Below are 22637 nucleotides of genomic sequence, written 5' to 3'. Positions count from 1 at the left end.
ATACAACTTTGTCATAACAAAGTTTAATTATATTTAAAAGTTTACTGCTGCTATAGCGTCACAGATATGAGCAAAATTAATTATCTGTCGCATTCATACTAATTCTCCGCGTGAGACAGCAATGTTTTTGCCGCTCTATTCTAAGGCTGTCACAGACTATATTGATAACACGGGTGCAAGTATGCCTCCCATGTTGTCACTTTCTGGGACATAACTTTCACAAGATTTTGCGCGACAGCATTCCTGGCCCAGCAAGAAGGTAGAGAGCTTGGCAAGGCTGTCAGCCTTATACTCCGATGCATCCAGTGCCCAGTCACACGAAAGTGATCACCCAAGAATATTGCCCCTGATGTTTACACTGACAACAGTAATCTGCCAATCACCATCTTTAAGGATATCAGTGTTCGCCCCTTCTGGGCATCATAGCTGCGATGCAAATAGCAGATTTTACAGACTTCCTTAGATCGAGGTTGAACTTGTTTAATTTGCGACACACTGACATTGGCAAGAAACTTTATTTGCGTTGCTATTTACTTAGCTATATCCAATAATTTGTTACATCCCTACTCGTCAAATTGAAGTTTGTCGAATAAATAAACCTTGTTAAGCAATTACTGCGTAGCAATTACAAAGTAGCCGTACATGCCGAATTTTTCTTCTGAAGTTGTTAGAATGCTGTACAGTTACACGAGGCTTTCTCGCAAAGCTTTGACCTATATTTCCTCCCATAATAATCAACCTCTTCTCAGCCGCAAAGACACAAAAACAGTCTTACAGAATGCCGTGCCACTGTAAATGCACTACGTACATATATATATAGGTGCCCTTTTATACAGTTCTCATTTTAACTAGATTAATTGGAGAAGTGGAGCTGGGCAGGATATGTAATGCATAGGGCAGATAACCGGTGGTCTATTCGAATTATAGAATGGGTGACAAGGGAAGCACAGTCGACGATGCCAGAGAATTAGGTGGTGTGATGAAATTAGGAAATCTGCAGGCACAACTTGGAATCAGCTAGCACAAGACAGGGGTAATTGGAGATCGATAGCAGAGGCATTCGTCCGGCAGTGCACATAACAGGGAGATCATGATGATGATGATTCTGCTAAACTAACAAAAAATGTAACATCCGAGACAATAGGCAGCTTTAGCAGAGTGTTCTCAGTCCACTCAGACCATTGTGTCCCAACAATTTTCACGCAGCCACTCAGTGGGAGCGCTAGTGTGCATACAATGCTCATGTCGGCAGCAGAATGTAGAACACTGCCTGTGCTCTGCCAAAAAGCCAACTGAACGCAGTGGGAGGGCGAGTCCACTTGGCTTTGTTGTTTTACAGCCAAGCTGACTGTGGGCGTAACCGATGCTGTGCAAAAAATGTCTAATCGTGTCTAAGCAAAGCAATATTTGTCCGCTCGGCAGTACAAAATATGTATTCTGGTAGCAGAAATGCCAAAAATTCGGCAACAGCAACTTGAACGATTAAATTCTGGACGTGTGAACACATTTTGCTCGAGAGCTTTGCTTGATCGACCAGCAGCCGGCAAGCAGATACTGTGCAATCTCGCACACTGTACGGTTGCATGTTAACAATGATGCAAGGTGCCCTTGTAAAGCTGCTGACGAGCCATCAAAATTAAAAGGAGACCCTTGGATGGCCTGTCAAAGACATTAAGCTTGCGTTTCTTTGGCATAGTTTTGATCACAACTTTTTCTTTCGCTGATATCAGCACATACATGCATTACCATATTTATAGAATGTACCGTATTTATTAGAATATAAGGCAAGATTTTTCCCCAGATTTTTTAGCCTCAAAGTCACCCCCGCCTTATATGCAAATTTTGCCTTACAATATGGCTTTATAGCAGTGCTTGCGTGGTGCCGTGAAGCCACACCCAAAGGCAAAATTCGCATATAACCGGCACTGTGTTGAAGTGCCCCTCCCCCTCCATTTCATGGTCGCCACTTTCATTGTGGCTGTGTTAGTAATTCAGTATTTCTGGCTATCCCCGCCGAGTCTCGATAGTCCATCGACTACTCTGTATCGCCTTATACTGGTGTGCATACTCATTTTTTCTTGCCCCCTCCCCCCCCATTGCACCCTTGTTTTATAACTGAATAAGTACGATAACTTCACTTTAACAAGGTACGACTATGTACTAGACTGAAGTGTACCCACCATTATCTTCATGTACTGCTGTGCCAACGTGCTCCACGAAAGGTGGTTGAGAAGTTCCAGGCATGGCAGGAACAGCTCATGGTCCCCCGAGTCCCTGCAATGTTTGAAGCAAAGAATTACGCAGGGGCCCAGGCATACACTTGCACTGTGCAGTACTACATAATAAATGTGACAAGGAAGTGAAGAAAAAAAACAAGATAGCATTATACAGATCAAAACTGCGCCATCAGTGTTGTACCCTGGTTTGTAACGTGGGACGATCCTGTTCGGTCAGTGTAAAATTATGCGGATCTTATGCAATGTGGGAATCTACGTTAGTGCCACATTGCCCAGAACACATGTGATAATTAGATGCTTAAATATTGCCCTTTATGTGTCCTTTCACTTGCCTATGGGCCCACCTGGCTGTTTGTGTCAACGTGCGTGTTCTTGTGCCGTTTCCAAGCACTTAAAGGGCCCCTAAACCACCTCGGATATTTCTTGAACAATTCAAATACACACGCGTATCGAGTTCAGAATGCAGTCACGATCAACGATGCCAAACACTGCAGCGCTACGCGCCGCGGGCACGCCACAAAATAAAAAAAAACAACGCCGTCCTCCTCTCCTGGCCTTTCCAGTATCCCCAGCGGTCGTCACGATGTCAGCAGGGTGCATCTGGCGATGTCAACAGTGGTTACGACGCCCATTGGTCAAAAAAAGTACTACAACTTCTGGTTTGTCTGCTAGCAGGAACGCGTGCTCCCTGCTCTTCCTCGTCATGTTGCTCGCTTGTGCTCCCTTGCGAATCGGTAATTACAGCCCGCAACGCAAGTGCCAAATCGCTCGCGTTCCACCCAAAACAGTCATGCTTACCGGTCTGATTAGCTGCGCGAACAGAGTGCGACAGTGTTTGCCTTTCTAGACGTGCGCGCAACACAAGGTCTATAGCAGCACGCTTCGCATGAGGACGGGCCGGCACGGCAGCAACAGTGGGTAGCCGAGAAGCGCCGAGTCCACCGTCCACGTTACCGGCACAGTAACTCACCGCACGCCGTTTGCCATTCGCCGTTCGCCAGCGGTTTTGCTCGCGAACGGCGAGATTTCCTTGCCGTACGTAGAGAGGACGAGACCAGGACTCATTTGTGTGGCAGCCGCACCACCGCTGATTGCTCGACGGCACAGATATCGTCGCTAGGCCTTTTTGGTTCCCTTCAAAGCTAAAGCGGACGGCGCTTCGAAATGAATTATCGACGCTCACAAGCCTCAATATTTTCTTATCTCTCTTCGCAATAATTGTACACAAAGAATAAAAATTTCGAAAAATTCTCACAGCTATGTGTTCGTTGTGGTGTTGCAGTTGTGCACGAGTCTACAACTAAATTTCAGCCTCTGGATGGTTTAGGGGCCCTTTAAGGGGGCACTAAAAGCAAATACTAAGTCAACGTGGACTGTTAAAATACCCCTTCAGAAACCTAGCAGCACTTGTTTCGCGCCAAGAAAAGACTTAGTTTAAGAAAAAAACCAGACTGAAGGGTCCTGCATACCTTTAGCATCGTTCAAATTGCCCACCCTTAAGCAGGGAGCGATTACGTTGCATACGCCATCGTCACCCTTTACTGCCATCGGTTAATAAAACAGCGCCTGACAGATGGTGCTATGGTTTTTTTTTTGTGCAAAATGCAAAAGAAGCCATTGAGAAACCGAGCCAAGATGGAGCACTAGAGTCGCTGCTGCAGCTGCTCTTGGTCAAGTGGCACAGACCGTTTCGGCATCCCGCGACATCACATGGATGTGGCATTCGCTGCTACTTGCAGTTTGTGCAAGTTTTGCTGGCCCGCATTACCAACACGGAGTCCAGCAAGAACAAGACCTTTTGACCACCCGCGTATTTGCCAAGGGTAATGTAAACGAGTCCCATTTTTCTAAAAATCGAATAGAACTGTCCAGAGAAGTACCAGTTCAAGTGACAGAATTATGAGGAATGCCTACGTCATCAGGCTAGTACCCGAACGTCATGGGCGAGTCTCAAATCGTGTCTTGCATTTAGCAATTTCGCGATTACTAAAGCTTTGTTCGCAATAATATTGATGCCTTAGACATTCTCGAGCACTAATCTCACTTTAGCTTGACTTAATGTTTGCCTCTAGCGTCCCTTGAAAACACCATGACACAGCAATGACGGTTAGATTATCATCTTGCTTCTGCCTTGCAATGATGTTCCTCTGTACTTTGTGCAGCATTGCGCACATGGAGACATTGTCGCCTCGCTTCTGAACTATGCCAATGCTCGTCTTCGGCCAGCATCGCGACATTTAGCAGGGCTGGCGACAACATTTAAGGTTGTCCACATGGGGCTTCTCAGAAGCAGACTGCTGCAGATCTCACGAGTGCATTTTATATAGGATGAGTGGAGGCACCCTAATGCCATGAGGTGTAAGAAACACAATGCGAAGCTAGACATGCCATCAAGCATGCAGTATTACACATGGTGCACAATTTATACGATGCGGTTTCTTGCGTGAAGCTAAAAAAAAATTTTAAAAGTTATTTCACAAGGACAAAAATGTAGGGTGTCGATTTGTTACACAAGTAAATATGGTATGTGCCAACACTGACAACGAAGAAAGAAAGAAATTGGGCGGAAGAAGTTGAGCCAATGTCTGGCCACATGTTGCAACCTAATAAACAGTAAGAGTACCATGCAATTAGCAGAACCAATTATGAATGCCGACAAACATGATACAGATATAATTTCTGCCCACTTGCGCACAGCCCAATTAATGATTTCAGACATCTTTACGTCAAATGATTGAACAGTAAAAAAAAAAGTAAAAAGCAAGTTGAGAATGAACTTACATTTGTTTAAAGAGAAAGTCACTGAGGTAGCCAAGCTTGGACTCGGTCAATGTCACTTGGTGCCTGTAGCAAAGCTCTCGAAGAAGCTGGATGACCTGCAGGTTTTTTGTAGAAGAAATGTGTAAGAACTGCTGGGTCACTGGATAGTTCACTGATCAATTGCCTACATGGCATAGTTTAAACGTCTCAAGGGGAGATACTCCTCAAAACATTCTTTTATTATTTGTCCTAGAGGTTTGAGAATTCAGACATGTATAGAGTTATTCGTGTAGATTTCAAATATGCTATTAGTTTTTGTGTAGCTGCTATATTTCTGGAGTTATGTCCTACACCATGGGTTCTCAAAGTGGGTTCCGCGGAACCTACGGGTTCCGCAGGCCCTTGCTCGGGGTTCCGCGAGCCACTGATAAATTTTCCCTGGTCCCGCTCTCGACAAGTGTCTAAAACGGCGAACACGAGGTGCGCTTGATCCAAAGAACCTCCATTACCCATGTCCGAGTGTCAAAAAGCACATCACAGCGCGTAACAGCAACGCGCGAACTGAGCAATAAATACGCAAGCAGCTTTTAGCCACCCAACCTCTGAGAACGGGCAGCGCGCCTAAGCTTTCGCACTTGAATCTCGGAGGCCGTACCTTGCCGCCTTTCTCCTATTTGTAGATAGGGTAGGTGCCGATAGCGTGCGCACTGACGTATACGTTGGCGGAATAATAATAATTAAAAAAATCCGCGGAGCACCGCAAATGCGCGCCGCAGAAGAGCAATAACGGCGTAGCGACCAACCGAAACGAAGCGGCGCAGTCCGCATCGCCGTGGTCCTCAGCGACAATCATACGCGGCACGTGACTGACAGCAACGCCGAAGCGCTTCGTGCCTAATTGTGCCTTTAAAGCCTTTATTCTTGCGTTTATCGCCGCGCGTAACACCGTGTTGGCGGCTAGCCGCGTGCCTCCGTCAGTGCGTAGTCGCTATCTCTGATCGCGTCGATAACCACCGCAGTTTCGTCCGCAGCGGTTGCGGCAAATAGTAGTTTCGTTTTCACTCGATGCGCGCGTCGGCTGCGTGCCTTCACAGCTGCGTCGTCGCCTCCCATGGCAGCGTCGATAGCGACCGCAGTTTCGTCCGCACTTCTTGCAGCGAATTGTAGTTTCGTTTTGACTTGGTGCGTGCGTCAGCCGCCTGCCTTAACAGTAAGTCGCCGTCCATGATCGAGTCGATAGCGGCCGCGGTTTCGTCCGCAGCGGTTGCGGCAAGCAGTAGTTTCGCTTTAACTCAGTGCAAAGCTGTCGAAGATAAAAAGCACCGGCTACATCGCGATGGACGGACAATTTGTTGGCGAGCAGCTGAGTGGCGAAAAAATAATCGGGATGTGCGCCCGTTGGTGCAAAGCGCGTCTCAGATGAAAACGCGCGCCGCGAAGGATGTCACGAGGCCTTCGCCGCTGCTAGCGCTAATCAGTCATGCGATGAAGAGAATTTCAGCTTCCGCACTAGTCTTGTGCTAAATAGAAACAAGATTTGACGATTCATTGAGTAAATAAAAGCGTGTTGACGTAGTGAAGCATTTGTTTAATGTTTTCTTGATACCCTCGATAATACGACATTCGGTTAATTCGGCAGGGGGGGGGGGTTCCTTGGCACTTTATGGAGCTTAGCAGGGTTCCCTGGGATGAACGTAGTTGAGAACCCCTGTCCTACACAACAGCAAAATATTGTGATCTTTGCAGGCACTTTTTTGGGTATTAAGTTTTCACAAAAAGCATCGTGCAGCGGCTTATTTACCTCGTTGTGCCTATATCTATCCAAACAGCCTGTCCAATTACAGGAATTATGCAAAAAAATTAAGTCACTAATTTTTTTTACAATCCCATGAAATATAACTTTGTACTTTCGCAATTACTGCCAAGAGATATAGCAATTTCAAGAAGATATCAGCATTCTACATATCTCGAAGAGTATGCATGTCAAATTTATGTAAAAAACAAATTAGTACAAAATTTGAAAATTCGTTAGTATAGGACATTTAAGGCACAAGTTTATTATCATCGGATTGTAAAAGAACTTAGTTAAAGCATACTAATTAGTTTTTGTTTTGGTTTACATAGTTCCACTTCTTGTATATGCTGTTTGGATAAATACTGGCACCTTGCAGTGCACATAGAGCTAAATAAGGTACAACACGATGCTTGTTGCGAAAGTTTAATACACAAGAAAGTGCCCGCAAAGATGAATATTTTGCCATTGTGTAGGACATAACTTGACAAATATAGCAGCTAGACAAAAACTAATGACATTTCCGAAATCTCTTTGAAGAACTATACAGCTGGCTCAATTTTCGAACCCCTAGTACAAATAATTTCTTTTTTTTTGGAGGTGCATCTTTGTTTAAGAACGACAATATGCATAAATCGTGCCTGCCAACCTGTGAACATTAGAATTCGTAAAGGTCCTGTGGACATGACAAAAGGGCAGAGGGTGTTGCGTGCATTGATTTTTAAAGTTTGACTCTGCACATGCTTTTTGTGGGATACAACAAACTATTTACAACCGTTTAATTTTAGACGCACCACACGAGCAACAACTAGAAAAAGACTAAAGCAACACATTGTTAGACCAAAGTGGCCTTTTCAGCGACTTAGAAGTTGCCAATTTTGCCTGCTTCAGGAATGAACTTCCTCGAAGTAATCACCCCTCTAGTACATGGCATCTTGCACTGCCACAAGAGGTTGGCACAGGTACCATCACAATTTCTTGTAAACATTTCTTGAAATCTTGCCCTTCCCCATCCTTTAAATCTTGTCAGCGAACGGAATCTATATTTCATAAAACCTGATGCAACATATGTAGCGGTGAGTGAATAGTAATTTTCAAGGCCAAATAAAATATTGTCAGAAGCAAATTAACCCAAATATACTGAATACTTTCCTAATAATGAACATCCACTTTTCAGTATTTAAAAAACGATCTTCACATCCTAGCACTATTTTCACAATGTTAGCAAGCTTCTGTCGTTATAGTGCATGTTATGAAGCGTTTATTAAAACCACAAGTGAAGCATCAAGGGCAAATGAGCAGTTTATTTGCATACTTAAATCTTACTGGCGAGTCGGTGATAGTGGTTTGGCGAGGAAAGTGGTTCATGGGCAATGTAGCATGCTGCACTACAAAACTGCATGTTTTACAATACAAGGCCACAATGACGAAATTTACTGCACTTTTGCTCCAATTTTATACTTGATGATGCACAGTTGGCAGTTTGAAACATTTCGGAACTAATTAAAAATATTCATATTTGCGAATAGCGACTATATGATTCGTTACTCAAAAATTGTCAATTGCACATCCACCTGAACATTTGCAATACACCACACAATAATCCTAAATTTGTAAGTGGTGTGATAAACTTAGGATTTGGCAGGTATAATACATCAAATGCAACCCTAGAACCCTAGAAGAATTTTCGTTCTGAAATTGTGCCATCAGCTACATTAAAATTCGGGTCGTAGGAATGACGGGGTCGCTGCTGTTTCCACGTAATAAGCTCGGCTAGTAGTCAGCAAGTGTCCTGCGTTCTTTGCTTGTTGCTGTCACAAGTGGTGCTATTGAAGATGTGCCGTTACCAACTTGCCCCATTTGCAATCCTCATAAGGTTGTTCTGTACTTTCTGCCCCAGTATGCGTGCGTAAATTATTCCACTGAAACAACTCGTCTTCTCCCGGGTGACCAACCTGTAGCTGCAGATGAACATTGTCCTCAATGGCCCGGCTCTGAAAGAACTCCGCAAGCGCAGAGTGCAGCTCAAACTCGTCTCGTAGCCACTCCAGCAGCTGCGGCTTTTTGGCCAAGTGCTGCAGCAAAGTCAGCACCTTCCCGGAGAGCTGCAGGTTAGGCTGCACCTCCAACAGGATGGCGATGCAGCAGGTGATGCACTCGTGGGCCAGCCTGCTGCGGCTGGCGAAAAAACTCAAGTCCCGAGAGCCGACCAAGCCATTGAGGACCTGATGGAGAAAAAAAAAAAAAAATTACAATTGTAAATTGCACAATAAAACACAGGACAAAGAAAGGGATCTGACACACAAATAAGCGCTCCCAATTGAAAGTTGCCTCAATGTAACAGACCCTTTTTCATACAAGCAATGGCCACCTGATTTCACTGCATCCAAGCCATGCGAGAACCACCAGACAAAGCATCACAGAACAAAGGGAAATTAGCTCTTGTAGATAAATATGGATGGAGCACTGACGCCCATATCTGACATGTGGCACACATTTGCGAGTGACATCTCTTCTGTTAATTGTCCTCTATTTTTTTAACCATGTACAATTATGCCTCCAAACTAAATTCTCACCACCAGTGCCGACTCCTCACCATTTATCAAAAGGGAGTGGATATTGTGCCGGCATCCGGCATTCCTAATAAATGCATCACTGTTTTGATGATCCAAATATAATCTCACTATCAGGGAGGGAGCAGTCTACTTGACTGGAGCAGTAGTTTTTTATTTTTTTTATTTGGGGTGTTGCTACGCTGCGCTCCGCTCCGCAACACCCCAACGACCGCCGCTTCGCGTCGGCGCCCGGCACCGCGGCTCAACCGACCGCGCCGCCAAACAGAAAAAAAAAAAAAAAAAAACGCGGGATACGATGAAGAAATAGCCAAAACCTCGCTAGCGTACGCCTGTTCTCGAGGCGAGCGTCGTAACCACTAGGCCATACAGCCACACTTCCAGAACATGCATTAATGTAAACCACATGATTGCGTTCCGGCTGCGGGCACAATATCCACTTCCTTATCAAAATACCTACCTGATAACGCGGATTCGTGTGTTAACCCTTTCAGCCCTGAATTTTTTTTTTACGTGCAGAAAATTTTTTCTTCGTTTTGTATTGATTTACTACGGCCTAAGAAGCACAAAAATATTAATTTTATTCGGAGTACCCCATCAGCATAAGATATGGCGTCATGTCCTATATATAGGACACCAGGGCTTAGTGGTTGTAAAGAGCAATATGAAGTATTTCGAAGTTGCATATTATTCTCGGCTGTATCACACATTTAAATGTATAAAAACTTGCATGATGGTCATTTGACAGTGGTTCTATTGCATCACAGGCATCAAAATTATTCTTCGTGCTGGTTATACACGGTTCATCATTGCACTTCAATGGCCTCTATCTTTGATAGTCGCTTTGTCGGATGTGTTTTCGTCATAGATAGTCAATTCTTCTACTGTACGGAAATTACTGCTCCCCAAGCCTGCAAAAGCAAACTATATCCCACTTGTCATCGTCATCGTCTGCTAGCTTCAACACGCAGACGTCCTTCATCATTGCACTTGAAAGGCCTCCATCTACTTGATAGTCACCTTATCAGATGTATTTTCGTCATAGATGGCCAAATCTTCGCGTATTGTGCAGAAATTATTGCTCCCCAAGCCTGCAAAAGCAAACTGTGTATAGCGCCCACCGACGCCGCAACGCGGCGACGCTAAGGTCGGCGCTCTCGGCCGGCGCCTTGGTGCCGGCTGCAAAAGACGACGAAATAAGTTGGGCGGCGCGTGCTCGATGCTTCCAACACGCCCCACTTCCTTCATTATTGCACTTGAATGGCCTCCATTTACTTGATAGTCACTTTGTCAGATGTATTTTCGCCATATATGGCAAATTCTTCGTCTACTGTGCAGCAATTACTGCTCTCCTAGCCTGCAAAGGCAAACTGTATATCCTGATTTTCATCGTCATCGTCTTCTACCTCCAACACGCACACTTCCTATAGTGCAGCAAACATATTTGTGTCCTTGATACACATACTTATTACTATAGGAGTCCCCTTTCCACTGAATGCAGAAGTTCAGGCTGACTTACCGCCTTGGGAATAATAACACAAGAAATCGGAAGCTGTTACAAGCAACAGCGTCCTCACTGTACATTCAGCTTATTCCGGGCCCTTGACAACCATTGAGCCCTGGTGTCCTATATTTAGGACACGCAGATCATGGCGTGCTGCGGGCTATGCACAAATAATAGGCAAAAGTTCGCGATATAAATACACTCCTAACCATATCAGAAACAACACAAAATTATGATGCTACCGAGACAATAGGTGTTGAGTAAAATATTATCAAAAGACGCGGAAACTGCTGCAGTCGTGTTTCTTGCCTTCCGCCATTTTGATTTCACCTCTAGGGCTTTCTGAGAAAGACAAGGATGAAGAAACTGTCGCCTATGCTGGCGGAGGTGTATGGAGAATAGCTTAAATACTTTTTGAGTTTGCTAACCATTTGCGTAACGATTAAGAACGATGTAGCTTTTCGGCCATTTATTATTATTTTTTTTCGAAAGCCACTCCGCTGCTGACAAGATATGTCACCATATCATCGTCATTAATGACCTATACTCCCAAGCTCAGATACTTACAGAGTCCCTTCCCTTTCAAGTTTTTGCACTAGTAAACGGCGAAAGAGATGATGATGATGATGATGCACCTACGTTATGGTTCGCACACACTAAGGGGGATAGACCAAGAATCGGGCGGGCAGTGGGAATGCTAAAGAACATTGATATTTTACACAAAGGGAAAACAAGAAATGCCAAAGTAAAAGACAAAAAGACAGATGTCGCACTAACCAGATTAGCACGCCGATCGAGCAGTCAGACTGACTGAAACGGTGAAAGTGAAGAATTGTTACAATCAGAGGGAGGTAATATTAACAAAACAATTTGGAGAAATCAATTTAGGTGATATGAATGCATCTGATGTGTAGAATACAAATACAATAATTAGCAGGGTAATCGTTTTGTTTCAGTTAAGAAATTGAATACTGCGCAACACACGTCTCTGTGACTATAGCCTAGTGCTGAAGCCCCCAATGATAACAATACTGGTATGTTTAAACCTAATCCAATTTTGTAAAGTGAAGCTTCCAGTAATAACTTTCTGTGGCGTGAATATCGTCTGCATGATAAAAAGTAATGTTCTATTGATTCAATTTCCTTACAGTTGTGACATAGAGGGGACATCGTGAGACCAGCTCTATGTAAATAAAAATTCAATTGCGGGATGCGACAGCGTAGTCTGGTGTAAGTAACTTCCAACTGCCGAGAAGAGCACCACTGTTTATTCCAGCAAAAACCTAGATGCTGAAAGTCTGTAGATGGTTTCAGCGGTAAGTTGCTTAAATCATTTTGCAAACAAAATTTTCTGTATCTCGATGCAGTGACGTAAGAAGTATCTGGTAAAACAGGGATCAAAGGCCCACTTAGAGACGTTCTTGCTAATAAATCTGCCATTTCGTTTAGATATAAACCGCGGTGTCCAGGAACCCACAGCAAGTTAATTTTTTGTAAACTTTTAGGGACTAAATTGTGAAACAAGCTAAGGAGAGCTGCATTCGTTTCCGTGGAAAGCGACACACATACCGATAGAGAATCTGTAACTACGACAGCTGTTGATTGATTTGCAGGAAGTTTACGTAGCGCTAGGACAATGGCCAATAATTCTGCTATGAAAATAGGTGTGTAATCTGGAAGACGAATAGAGAAGGACCAATTAAGAGAAGGAGAGAAAATGCCTACGCCAGCCTTCTCTTCGGACTGTGAAGCATCAGTGGCTATGATATTGTTTGTTTCCAGGTGAGAGAGGTAATCTTGTAACTGATCATTTAAATATTGGTATGGCATTAGTTTTGCATTTGAGGGGAAAATATCGTCAAATTCTATCTGGAGGCTTCTTTTTGATTGACTTGTTGGTTGAATGCGTTGAATTTGTACATTCAATGGTGATAGCAGTGCCTGTACGAATACGATCTGAGGGGTGTGTAATCGCGACCAATGACTATTAAAGAATAAACTTGGTTCGTTAATAAAAATATACATAGGTCTTCTTTGAGGAGATTCGTAAATTCTTAAATACGTTTGGACTGTAAGCATCCTCAATCTGCTTTTTAAGCTTGGCATTCGTGCTTCCATATACAGCACGGTGTTGGCAACAAACTTAGGGAGTCCAAGGCACAATCGCAGAGCTTCCCTTTCTAATATTATCAGAGGTTGAATTTTATAAGCTGGGCTACCAGAAAACAAGACACTTCCAAATTCCATGATCGGTCGGACATACATTTTATATATCATAATTAATGTATGCCTTCGCAGCCCATATCGTTGATGACTGATCTTACGTAGCCATCCCACGGCACGAGTTGCCTTAGACGCAACTCTTTCAATGTGGCTTCTCCAGTTTAGTGACCCATCATACGTGATTCCCAGGTATTTAAGGCAATTCACTTGGGGAATGAACTCTTGACGATACACCAATGAAATATTAATGGGAACATCTAAAGGAAAGACAAGAAGAGCACTTTTTCTAACGTTCAGAGACATATGTATATTAGCAATCCAGGTTTCAAGCATGCATAAGTAATTTTGTAACGATTGATACAGTGCATTTAGATCATCATTGGACGCGAAAAAAGCGATGTCATCGGCATAAACGTATACATGAATGTCATGGAGCGATGGGATGGAGCTTAAAAATATATTAAATAAAACAGGAGATAACACTGATCCTTGTGGTACTCCGCGTTTCTGTCTATACCTTGACGATGAACATCCGCTTTGAAAACAATAAAATTCTCTTTCCCTTAAAAATTCTGCAATCCACGCCGTGATGTATTTCGGAAACCTGTACATCTCTAGCTGCTTTATCAGAAGTCCATGTTCCACTGAATCATAAGCTTTAGCTAGATCTAAAGTCACCAATGCTGAATATTCTCGCCTACGACGTGCAAGTAGTACTCCACTTAGCTAGATCTAAAGTCACCAATGCTGAATATTCTCGCCTACGACGTGCAAGTAGTCAGTCGATTACGCGGCTACTGTAACATTTAAACTAAACACCGTGCACAGTCACGTATGAGGTAGCACATTTCCGTAAGTTACCTCGTTCATATTTTTCCCCACTGGCGTTTATTCCTTCACCACCCTTTTCCGTCTTTAAGGCGAAAGAGATAACGTCTATGGGCAGGTGACCGACTCACGTGTGGAGGCAGCAACAACGACCGATGCATGCGCAGTGTTTAACCAACGCCTCCTAAACAAGTCATTATAGGAGGCCTTAGTTTAACAAAGACGGTAATTTTGCAGTAGCGCATGAACGCAAGCACGACAGCTGACATGCGAAAGCGAAGTCAGTGACAAAACAACTTACGTCCAGTTGTCGCTGGGCAAACGACGACGAGGCGGTCGAATCCTCGTGCGACGGCTGCAGGGTGCACGACTGGACGAACGACTTGGCAACGTCGGCAACTTCCATTGGAGCAGTGTGCGTACGGCTCTTACGGCACGACGACAACTGATGAAATAAGACGCTCCGATGTGACAAGAAAGCGAAGACGCCGGGCATCCACAGACAAACGCACCACGGCTCCGCTGCTGTTTCATATAATAAAGACGCTGTCTACTGTCTGCTTTCGTTGAACGTTCGCGGATTTTAAAACGTGCAGCGAACCACTAGAGGTTTCTGATTGGCCGATAATGTCAACGCTAGGTGACGTGTACGCTAGCGCTAGCGCCACTTCCGCCTCCGAGATACATTTTGCCTTCGAGTGCCTTCGAGCATGGATGCCTTCGAGCATAGCCTCTATCGCCTCTATGCTTCGAGAATGAATCGCGCCATAGAGTTTCTCATGCATAGCGCTAAAGCAAAGGCAACTATAAAACAGAGCCTCCGAGCATTACGCCAAACACTTAAAAATGTTATGAATCTTAACACAAAACAAATGTTTAATAAAAGCATGCATAAAAACCAAAATGACAGTAATTCTTATGAAATAAAACGTACTTAGTAATGTAATCTTTTATCGTTGTTTTGTTTGTGCAAACACATTTTAACAGAAGCTAGCGCCAGAGCAATTTGCAGTATTATGTCAAGCCAATGTGTCAAGCTAAGTGCAAGCCTTAGTTTTGATAGACCACGGCTGCTGCCGCTGCCCTGCAGCTGTGTGTTAGCGGAAGGTCAAATTTGTTCGAATCGTTCGATTTCAGCCTTTTAAAGATGATCGGCACCTTAATTAGAACAGCCGTCGTCCGATCTGCCCGATCTCGCAGACCTATCATCGTTCCTGTGACTCGCACGAGCATAAGACACAGCGGCAAGTAAGTTTACTTTCTTTACCAAAGCGATGTGTCCCAACTTTCTCTGGCAAGCTATTTCACTCGGTGTTCTCTAGTTGTTCTAAAAGTGCCTAAAAGATGTATTTGCGCAAGATGATATTATTCGGTGTCTGCGATGTGAAATGCAAAGCGCATTTGTATGTGTGTTTTATTTCTGGTGTTTTCATGCTTGTTTGGAAGAGCTTTCATTCTCACTTGGTTTCTACCTACAGTTTTTTTATTAATCACCTTGTGAAATAGGTAGCCAAGAACCCTGTAGGCACCGTAACTGTGAGTTGATTACGCGGCTACTGTAACATTTAAACTAAACACCGCGCACAGTCACGTATGAGGTAGCACATTTCCGTAAGTTACCTCGTTCATATTTTTCCCCACTGGCGTTTATTCCTTCACCACCCTTTTTCGTCTTTAAGGACTACGCAGGTACGCGAAAAAAGAAATAGTAAACACATTTGCATGCGCTTGTCGAACTCGGGTACAAAAACATTAATTTCTCAGCAGGGCAAGAACACGTGAATGTTGGTTCAGGTGAGCTCACAAGAAATGCCATTCTTTACATTTATTGGAGCGCAGTCAAATTTCTGGCAAACCGCGTGTTTCTCGTTTTCTTCTTTTTTTTTGCATTCAATTGCGGTTACGTTCTGTCAAATAAGTAATCTAGTTCAACACAAACAAGTAACTAATGAAGCTTCAATTCACATAAGCCTATGAGAAAGTAAGGGCATGCCCCTTCTCTTCGAACCTGTCAACTGATGGCGCTGGTTATTGTCATGATGTTTAGTATCGCGTAGTGCGACGCAGACGACTGTGAAATATTGTGCATTTTGTAGCAACGTCATGTGCCTTGGTGAATTTAGGAGTGCCAAACGGTTGTGTGACGCTTCACTTGAGTTCTTTCAAGTAACCTAGAGTGGTCGTTAGGAGGCTTGATGGTTTCAGAACTGCTCTATTCCTGCACAGTAGCTGGAATAGAGCAAATATGAGGCTGCTAAGCAGACCTGGGGCACAAGAGGTCCTCCCCCACCCCACATGTCTGCATAGCTGTGTTACAATTTGTTTCAGCAAGTGAGCTGTCTCACCCGAGGCCTTAGAATACAGCTGCTTCTGTGCACCAGTCTTGTGATTGGAACAAAAGCACGCCTAGACGTATTTCACCACCTGGCATTCACACTCTGATGCAAAGGGAGAGCGTACAGTTAATATGAGTAATGTTCTTCAGGATACGTACTAAAACTAAACAAATCAGTTTTTTTTTTGTTTATCATTATTGAAGATGACAGCGAATGGTTACATGGAGTGGCCATAAAATTGCAATAAAATGCGCCAAGGGCCTCAATGCATTGGCTTGCACAAGCATGGGGAATGCTTAAGGATGTTCTGTTACACCTGCTGGAGCATGCACTCATGGCGTAATGGTCAGAGCTTCGGGCTGCTGTGGCTGCGCAGAAGCACTTGTGTCACATACCTTTCGCGTTGTCTTTGTATAGCGCCCTAAGAGGACACACACGACGCCGCTTTTGGCATTCCACTCACGAAGCCAGAAATGTCTCGTAGACAAAATTTTATATTGGCAAAAGCGCTAAGGTGGCAGCTGGATAGCATTGTGCGAAGGAAAGTGCATAGAAGGGCACAGGGTGTTGGAAAATCGGTAGGTTGAGTCGAGTGTCTTTATTTTGCTACTGGAGTACATACAAGATGCATTTGAATCTGTAGCAAATGCACACTAGTTGACTGGAGATCCATGGCTGTGTAACACAGTTCAAGTAGAACAGATAAGAGAACCAGGACAGAGCCGTGCTGGCTACCCAGTGGGCTATTTATGTACATAACACAAGGTGGGTTGCCTGTGAAGTGACCAAAATAATATGCCACCTATGCACAAAAAAAAGAAAAAACTAAGCAGATAGGAATTCTTGCATGCTTTCCTGTTACGACAACTGCAACAATGGGACAAGTTGGACTACTGCTTTCATTAGCTATCAAATGACACCATCATGTCGGAGGCTCTAACTTGCCTGGAACATTGTTGGAGTCGTCTGTGCACTCTACAGAGTGAAATTCTTCTGCGTTTTAGTAGAAGGGACGTTCACCTTTTCAAGAAAACGCACTTTAACCCTTTATTGATGAGTGTTGCCTGCATGCAACATACCAGAATAAACATTTGTTTTTTTTCTTCCCGAGTTTCGGTATTGAGTACGAAGTTTCTGGCTAAATATCATAGTCTAACACTGAATGACAGCCGGCAAGCATGATTTGTTGGTTTAGAGCAGGAACACAGGATGAGGAAAAAGAAGTTTGGCACGTGACTTGCTTTCTTTTCAAAACGTGGTCAGAAAAGACAGACCAATGCAAGATCTCTGGCTGCAGTGTTGTCACAGGCATGATGTAAAGCAAATGAAATGTGTGCCTGTGGTTCACATATGAGTAGAGCTGTCTGTACAAATTCCTATCAAAGCTATTCGATGAAGCCCACTTCCAGTTTCCTGCAGGGCTTTTCCCCCCTATTGCTGAAAAAGTTTCCACAAAATATTTTTCTCTTTTGTTGATTATGCTTGCTCTCTGTGTTTTGCACATTCCCATAGAAATTACGCATTTTCTTTTTTAGGGGGGGGGGGGGTATTTGTATGTGCTGTCATTAAAGAGTTACGGGTGTAGAAGAAACTTCTTTATGGGGTTTTCTTCGCTTCATGCTTCCACTTAAGCTCACACATTCCGAGTTCTTCCTGAAAGGGAGTTTCTTCTCTTTCTGGGCAGTGATTGAAGTTTCAAACTCTTGGGAAAAGTTTAACTTTTGCTTAAAAGTGTAGCAGAAACTCTTGCACGGGCGTTTCCATATTTGTGCTTGCATTAAAAGCACATCTCTTGCCCCCTCTCTCTCTTATATGTGGCACTTTTCAACAAGCTTGCTGGTCATCAGTCTTAGTCCTATTGGTCTTGTTCACAGCGAAGGCAACTGGCTCTACCGTGAGGCGGGCACGCCTGACCCACGGGATGTTAAGCTTGCAGAAGTCATCATGGGTCTGGCATGGTGGTGGTTCTTCTACCACATGTTCACGGAGTACGACCACATCACGGTGCGTGCAGCAGTTGTGCTCCTACCAGGACTCCTTGTTCTTAGGCTGGGCTTTAGAACATTTGAATGCAGCAGATTTTGCTCGAATCTGACCAGCGATTTGTGGCAGTGATGGCTCCGGCGAGAGCTCTGACTAGTGACACCAAACTGTCAATAGTACTATTGAGAGCGCACCACTGATAATGTAAAATCACGCAATGTACGACACGTAAACACCGCAACATAAACTTGGCGATGCTTTCCTGTTCCCAATCGTGTTAACCGAGTGTTACTGTTGGCTTGGTATCAGAAAATTTCTGGTACTACCGTTGGCCAAGATTTGCAAAACTATCGAATGCCTGTTAATAGCGAACTATCGCAGTAGTATCGATAATCTTTTTTTTTACACTACTGATAGCTTAAAAAAGAACTATCGATGCTATCACATAACTGCCAACTTCTACAATATTATCGTAAAATGTTCGGATTTTAGAGCTTGTTTATGATTGCCGTATAGGCACTAGCGGTTTTGTTTTTTTATTTGCTTGCAGCTTAGGGCAGAGTCTATTTCAAAAAATGCAAAAATACAGTCGCCAACCGCTTTTCTGTGCCTTTTTTTATGGACGGGCTTGATTATTCGGATGCATACCCGCAGCAGTGCTACCCACTCCACTGAACTCGTCCGTGTATAACAACCATATTTTCCACCGCTGTTACATGAATATTTTATGAATTAACACCACAGATATTTCAGTCTGTGACACAAGTCATTCTAGTTGTGAATGCAGAGGAGTGTGCCTGTTTGCAGCGCTCTTACAGAAAAAAGACTGAAATATTTTAATAAGCAGTCCACATCTTAAGTGCTAAAGCAGTGTTTTGTAATTCAAATCAGAATTTAGTATATTTGGGCTTCAACTGTAGTGTATTTTTCAAACCTTAAAGTTGGCAGGTCTGCTATTGATAGTTTTTCATCACCAGCACTGATGCAAGTGTACAGCAGCGCTGTCTCTTGAAAGAGTAGTGACAGCATTGCAGGGCAGCCAACTTGTAAAAATTTAAAAAAAAAGTCTATTCAGGATTTACATATTTTTCGCTAATGGTGTTGAATTCCATCTAACATTGATGTTGTCCTTTCAGGGTCACTTCCTTCGGCCACCGGCAAGCTCATTTACGGATGCAGAGCTTGGCATCCCTCCGGACAGCGAAGGATAGACGATGCATGCCTCTGCCGTAGATTTTTCTCCCGCCAACAGCTGCACCGGTTGCCGATATAGAATTAAAAACTATTGTTTCAACGTTTCAAGACTCTTGCATCTCTCTCTGCGTGAACGTGCCGACGTCACGTTTGCAGCTCTGCCGTTACTTCGAGGCGCTTCATTGTAGGAAGCCTGTCGCTCGGATGGTACAGTCGATCATCGGCCATGAGCAGAGCGGTCTTCTTGTAGAAGTAGTAGTGCCACACACCGGCTAGAAAAGAAATTGGGAACGTATCTGACACCGACTCTCTTGCAATAGTCTCGAGGAAAATATGATGCAGCGGTGTTTTAGCATGCATGAGGTGCCGAGAAGCAGCAGCCTCAGACAGACATCTTTCCCGGAGGACCAGGACATTTCGTTCACGTATCTGGCTACCAGTGTTTCATCTGTTACGAGGGCTGTCTTTATTAAATAAACGGCGTCCAAGACAGTTGCCTTTTGTAAAGAAAGAGTGCAAGTGTATATTTACAATTTTGTTTACTGTTTATAAGTTCAAGCATACATAAATGCATCATGAATATACGGACACAAAACTTAACTGCAAGAAAACAATATGTTGCAGTGTCATGGCTGTTAGGCAAAGCTATGTTGCATACAAGTCAAGTACTTTCCATATTTCTGCTTTCCCATGGGTTGCAGTGCCCTTCAACAAACTTGCCCACTCACTGGCACCAGATTTTCCTTTATATTTAGATTTTCCTGCATTTAGTTAGCGCTAAACCTAATCTTAACCTGAGTCTGTGATATTCGATAGAGTAAATAATGGCGAGTGCATACTTCTTGTTTTACAGAAACTCTTTCAGAGTAGCAACTTTTATGTCCTTGTATTTGTGCAGGCTGCACTACAAAACTAGCTGTCTTACTAAACTTTCTGAGTTGCTTTGGCTAAGTGCATGGAGGTTGTTTAAACGTTTCTTCAACAGTTGTTAACCATTAACAGTAGCAAAAAACATTCTAGTGCATGCATATTTCCTTTAACTTCACAGTTGCTGAAAAGCTGGTTTCACTGCAAGCTGTACCGATGTGGTTAACGCAATTCCAACAAGCCACCAATTTGCCCAGCTGCTGTTTTAACGGAAACATGCAATTGCCTTAAAAACAACAGTACTACTATCAAGCTGTAAGCACTCACTATTGTATACCAACTAGTTCAAAACAGTTCTTCTTTCTGGGGTTTTACGTGCCAAAACCAGTTCTGATTATGAGGCACGCCGTAGTGGAGGGCCCCGGATTAATTTTTACCACCTGGGGTTCTTTAACGTGCACTACAACGCAAGCACACGGGCGTTTTTGCATTTTGCCTCCATCGAAATGCGGCCGCCGCGGCCGGGATTCGATCCCGCGATCTCGTGCTCAGCAGCGCAACGCCTTAGCTGACTGAGCCACCCCGGCGGGTTAGTTCAAAACAGTACTTCTGCCATAAAATATGTAAAATGTGTTATTGCAACCAGATGAAATGATAGCATTTGACCATGCTTCGAATAAACTAAATGAAATAATATAAACTGAAAGACAGAGACTTGGCAGCGTTGCCACTTAAATCCAAACTATCATTGTACATCAAGCAAAGTTGCGACAATGTCAAGCTGCAGCATTGCCTGTGGAAACGCTGCAGCATCATGGTTGAATGTGTCGCAACACAACACTCGATCCAGAACACTTCAGCAGTGTTGTGGAATGTGATATGCGACTTTGGGCATTGCATCTAAAGAGTCTGGGTGACCATTTTTGCTTATAAATAGATTGCTTATAAATGCTTTGCAAAAACTTCTAGTTTTTTGCAAAGTCACAAGCGGTTTTGGAAGGCTTGTTGTTATTCATGCATGTTTATTTAAAAAATGCTGAATTTTGTGTACGTTATCAGATGCAGAGTCTGTTCATAGATTCATATTTACAGGTGACACTTGGGTAACAATGCAAAAGCAGGACAAAGTAACATTCGACAAGTACTACAGAAAGTCACCAACTAGCCCAGCTCGTCACGCTCCCAAGTTGCAACGCTTTTCCTTGTTGTGTGTTGCTTTGTCCAGTGTCCTGCATTTCCATTGTTACCCAATCACCATCTAGTTCCCCAAGTCGCCAACTAGTTAATTCGTCGCAATTCTAAGTTGCAGGTCACTTGGCATGGTAGATTCATTTGAGCGGCACAATTCCCATAAGAAACGTAAGGCTTACCGAATCTCTGAAGTGTGAACAATGTGACATCAGCAGCTGTGGTTTCCCGTGAAAGCTGCAGCTTCTTGGATGACCCATCTTCATCTATTTCCTGGGGGAGATAGAAAAATAAAGAAATGGCTTGGTTTCGCAATACAGATGACGTTGAATAAATCTGTACGTTGCTTAGCCAAAGCTGTTTAACTAAAGCAAAGTTATCTATCTGTATTACTTGACAACACTGATGCCAGGCAGCATTTTTGCAAATTTGTAAAAATAAAAAAAAAGTTATCTTGGTCAGTATGCTGAGATGCAAGTGCTTTGATGTTGCGCTGTCACCCCTTGAAGATTGGCCCACATTATGAGTCCTCGTTAAAATACTATGACGACACTTATGGTGCTCTAACATATTGGGATGAGTCCATTAGTCACTACCTTTAATTACACTGTCTCCAAGGAACGCGAATGCTAATAAAATAAAACGTGCCTTTCTCTCTGCAGCGCGGCGCGTCAATTAACAGTGAAACAGAAGTAAGCGTAATTGACTCGCCATCGACCACACGTGAAGTGCCAGCGACAGAGCCAAGTAGACGAGGTTGACGACGACCGGCGTCTTGAAGGTCGTGGCGACCTCCCTAAACTCCCCGACTTGGAAGGCATAAGTATTGAAAATTGTGAGACACATGACCAGCAGGCTCGACACAATGCAGAAATCTTGAATGCTGAAAAAAAAAAAAAAAAAAAAGCAATCGTAGATATCTGGAAATTGCTCCTCTAGTTGACATATACTGCCAACTCTTACATGAAAAGCAGCAGCAAAGTAACTGGTGAATCTCTGCGGACGTCTGACAAAACGTTGAGCGCTACGTCGACGACCAAAAGCGCAAGCTGAAACAATATTATTAATCTGAAGCGGTCACGTCTCATGTTTATGAAACACCGCCGAAGCCACGCTTGTTTACAAGCGGTTGCTACGGTTGCTATGCGACCG

At 43.6% G+C, this 22637-nt stretch overlaps 3 protein-coding genes across 3 annotated transcripts in view; 1 reads left to right on the top strand and 2 right to left on the bottom strand.

Annotated features, from left to right (window-relative positions):
- Positions 1-14357, bottom strand: part of LOC119463710 (protein CIP2A) — a 55624-nt gene extending 41267 nt beyond the window's left edge. The window contains exons 1-4 of the mRNA XM_037724536.2: positions 14219-14357; positions 8745-9014; positions 5019-5113; positions 2181-2274 (exon numbers count right to left, since the gene is read on the bottom strand). Coding sequence (XP_037580464.1) covers positions 2181-2274; positions 5019-5113; positions 8745-9014; positions 14219-14323 — 564 coding nt within the window. The 5' untranslated portion in view covers positions 14324-14357. The remainder of the gene's footprint in view (positions 1-2180; positions 2275-5018; positions 5114-8744; positions 9015-14218) is intronic.
- Positions 14358-14965: 608 nt separating this feature from the next.
- On the top strand, positions 14966-19534 carry LOC119465362 (NADH dehydrogenase [ubiquinone] 1 beta subcomplex subunit 2, mitochondrial). The gene is made up of 3 exons (XM_037726149.2): positions 14966-15165; positions 18128-18257; positions 19373-19534. The coding sequence occupies exons 1-3, from the start codon at positions 15065-15067 to the stop codon at positions 19445-19447; spliced, it is 306 nt and encodes a 101-aa protein (XP_037582077.1). The 5' UTR covers positions 14966-15064; the 3' UTR covers positions 19448-19534.
- LOC119465360 (transmembrane protein 138-like) lies at positions 19292-22626 on the bottom strand. Its single transcript, XM_037726148.2, has 4 exons — positions 22449-22626; positions 22197-22368; positions 21668-21758; positions 19292-19702 (listed from the first exon to the last, which is right to left on the bottom strand). Exons 1-4 carry the CDS (start codon positions 22571-22573, stop codon positions 19575-19577), a joined length of 516 nt encoding a protein of 171 aa, XP_037582076.1. The 5' UTR covers positions 22574-22626; the 3' UTR covers positions 19292-19574.
- Between the last annotated feature and the right edge of the window lie 11 nt (positions 22627-22637).

Source organism: Dermacentor silvarum, chromosome 9, assembly GCF_013339745.2.
Source record: "Dermacentor silvarum isolate Dsil-2018 chromosome 9, BIME_Dsil_1.4, whole genome shotgun sequence".
Lineage (NCBI taxonomy): Eukaryota > Metazoa > Arthropoda > Arachnida > Ixodida > Ixodidae > Dermacentor > Dermacentor silvarum.
Note: the sequence above shows the minus strand (reverse complement) of the source record. Positions and strands in the feature narration are given on the sequence as shown.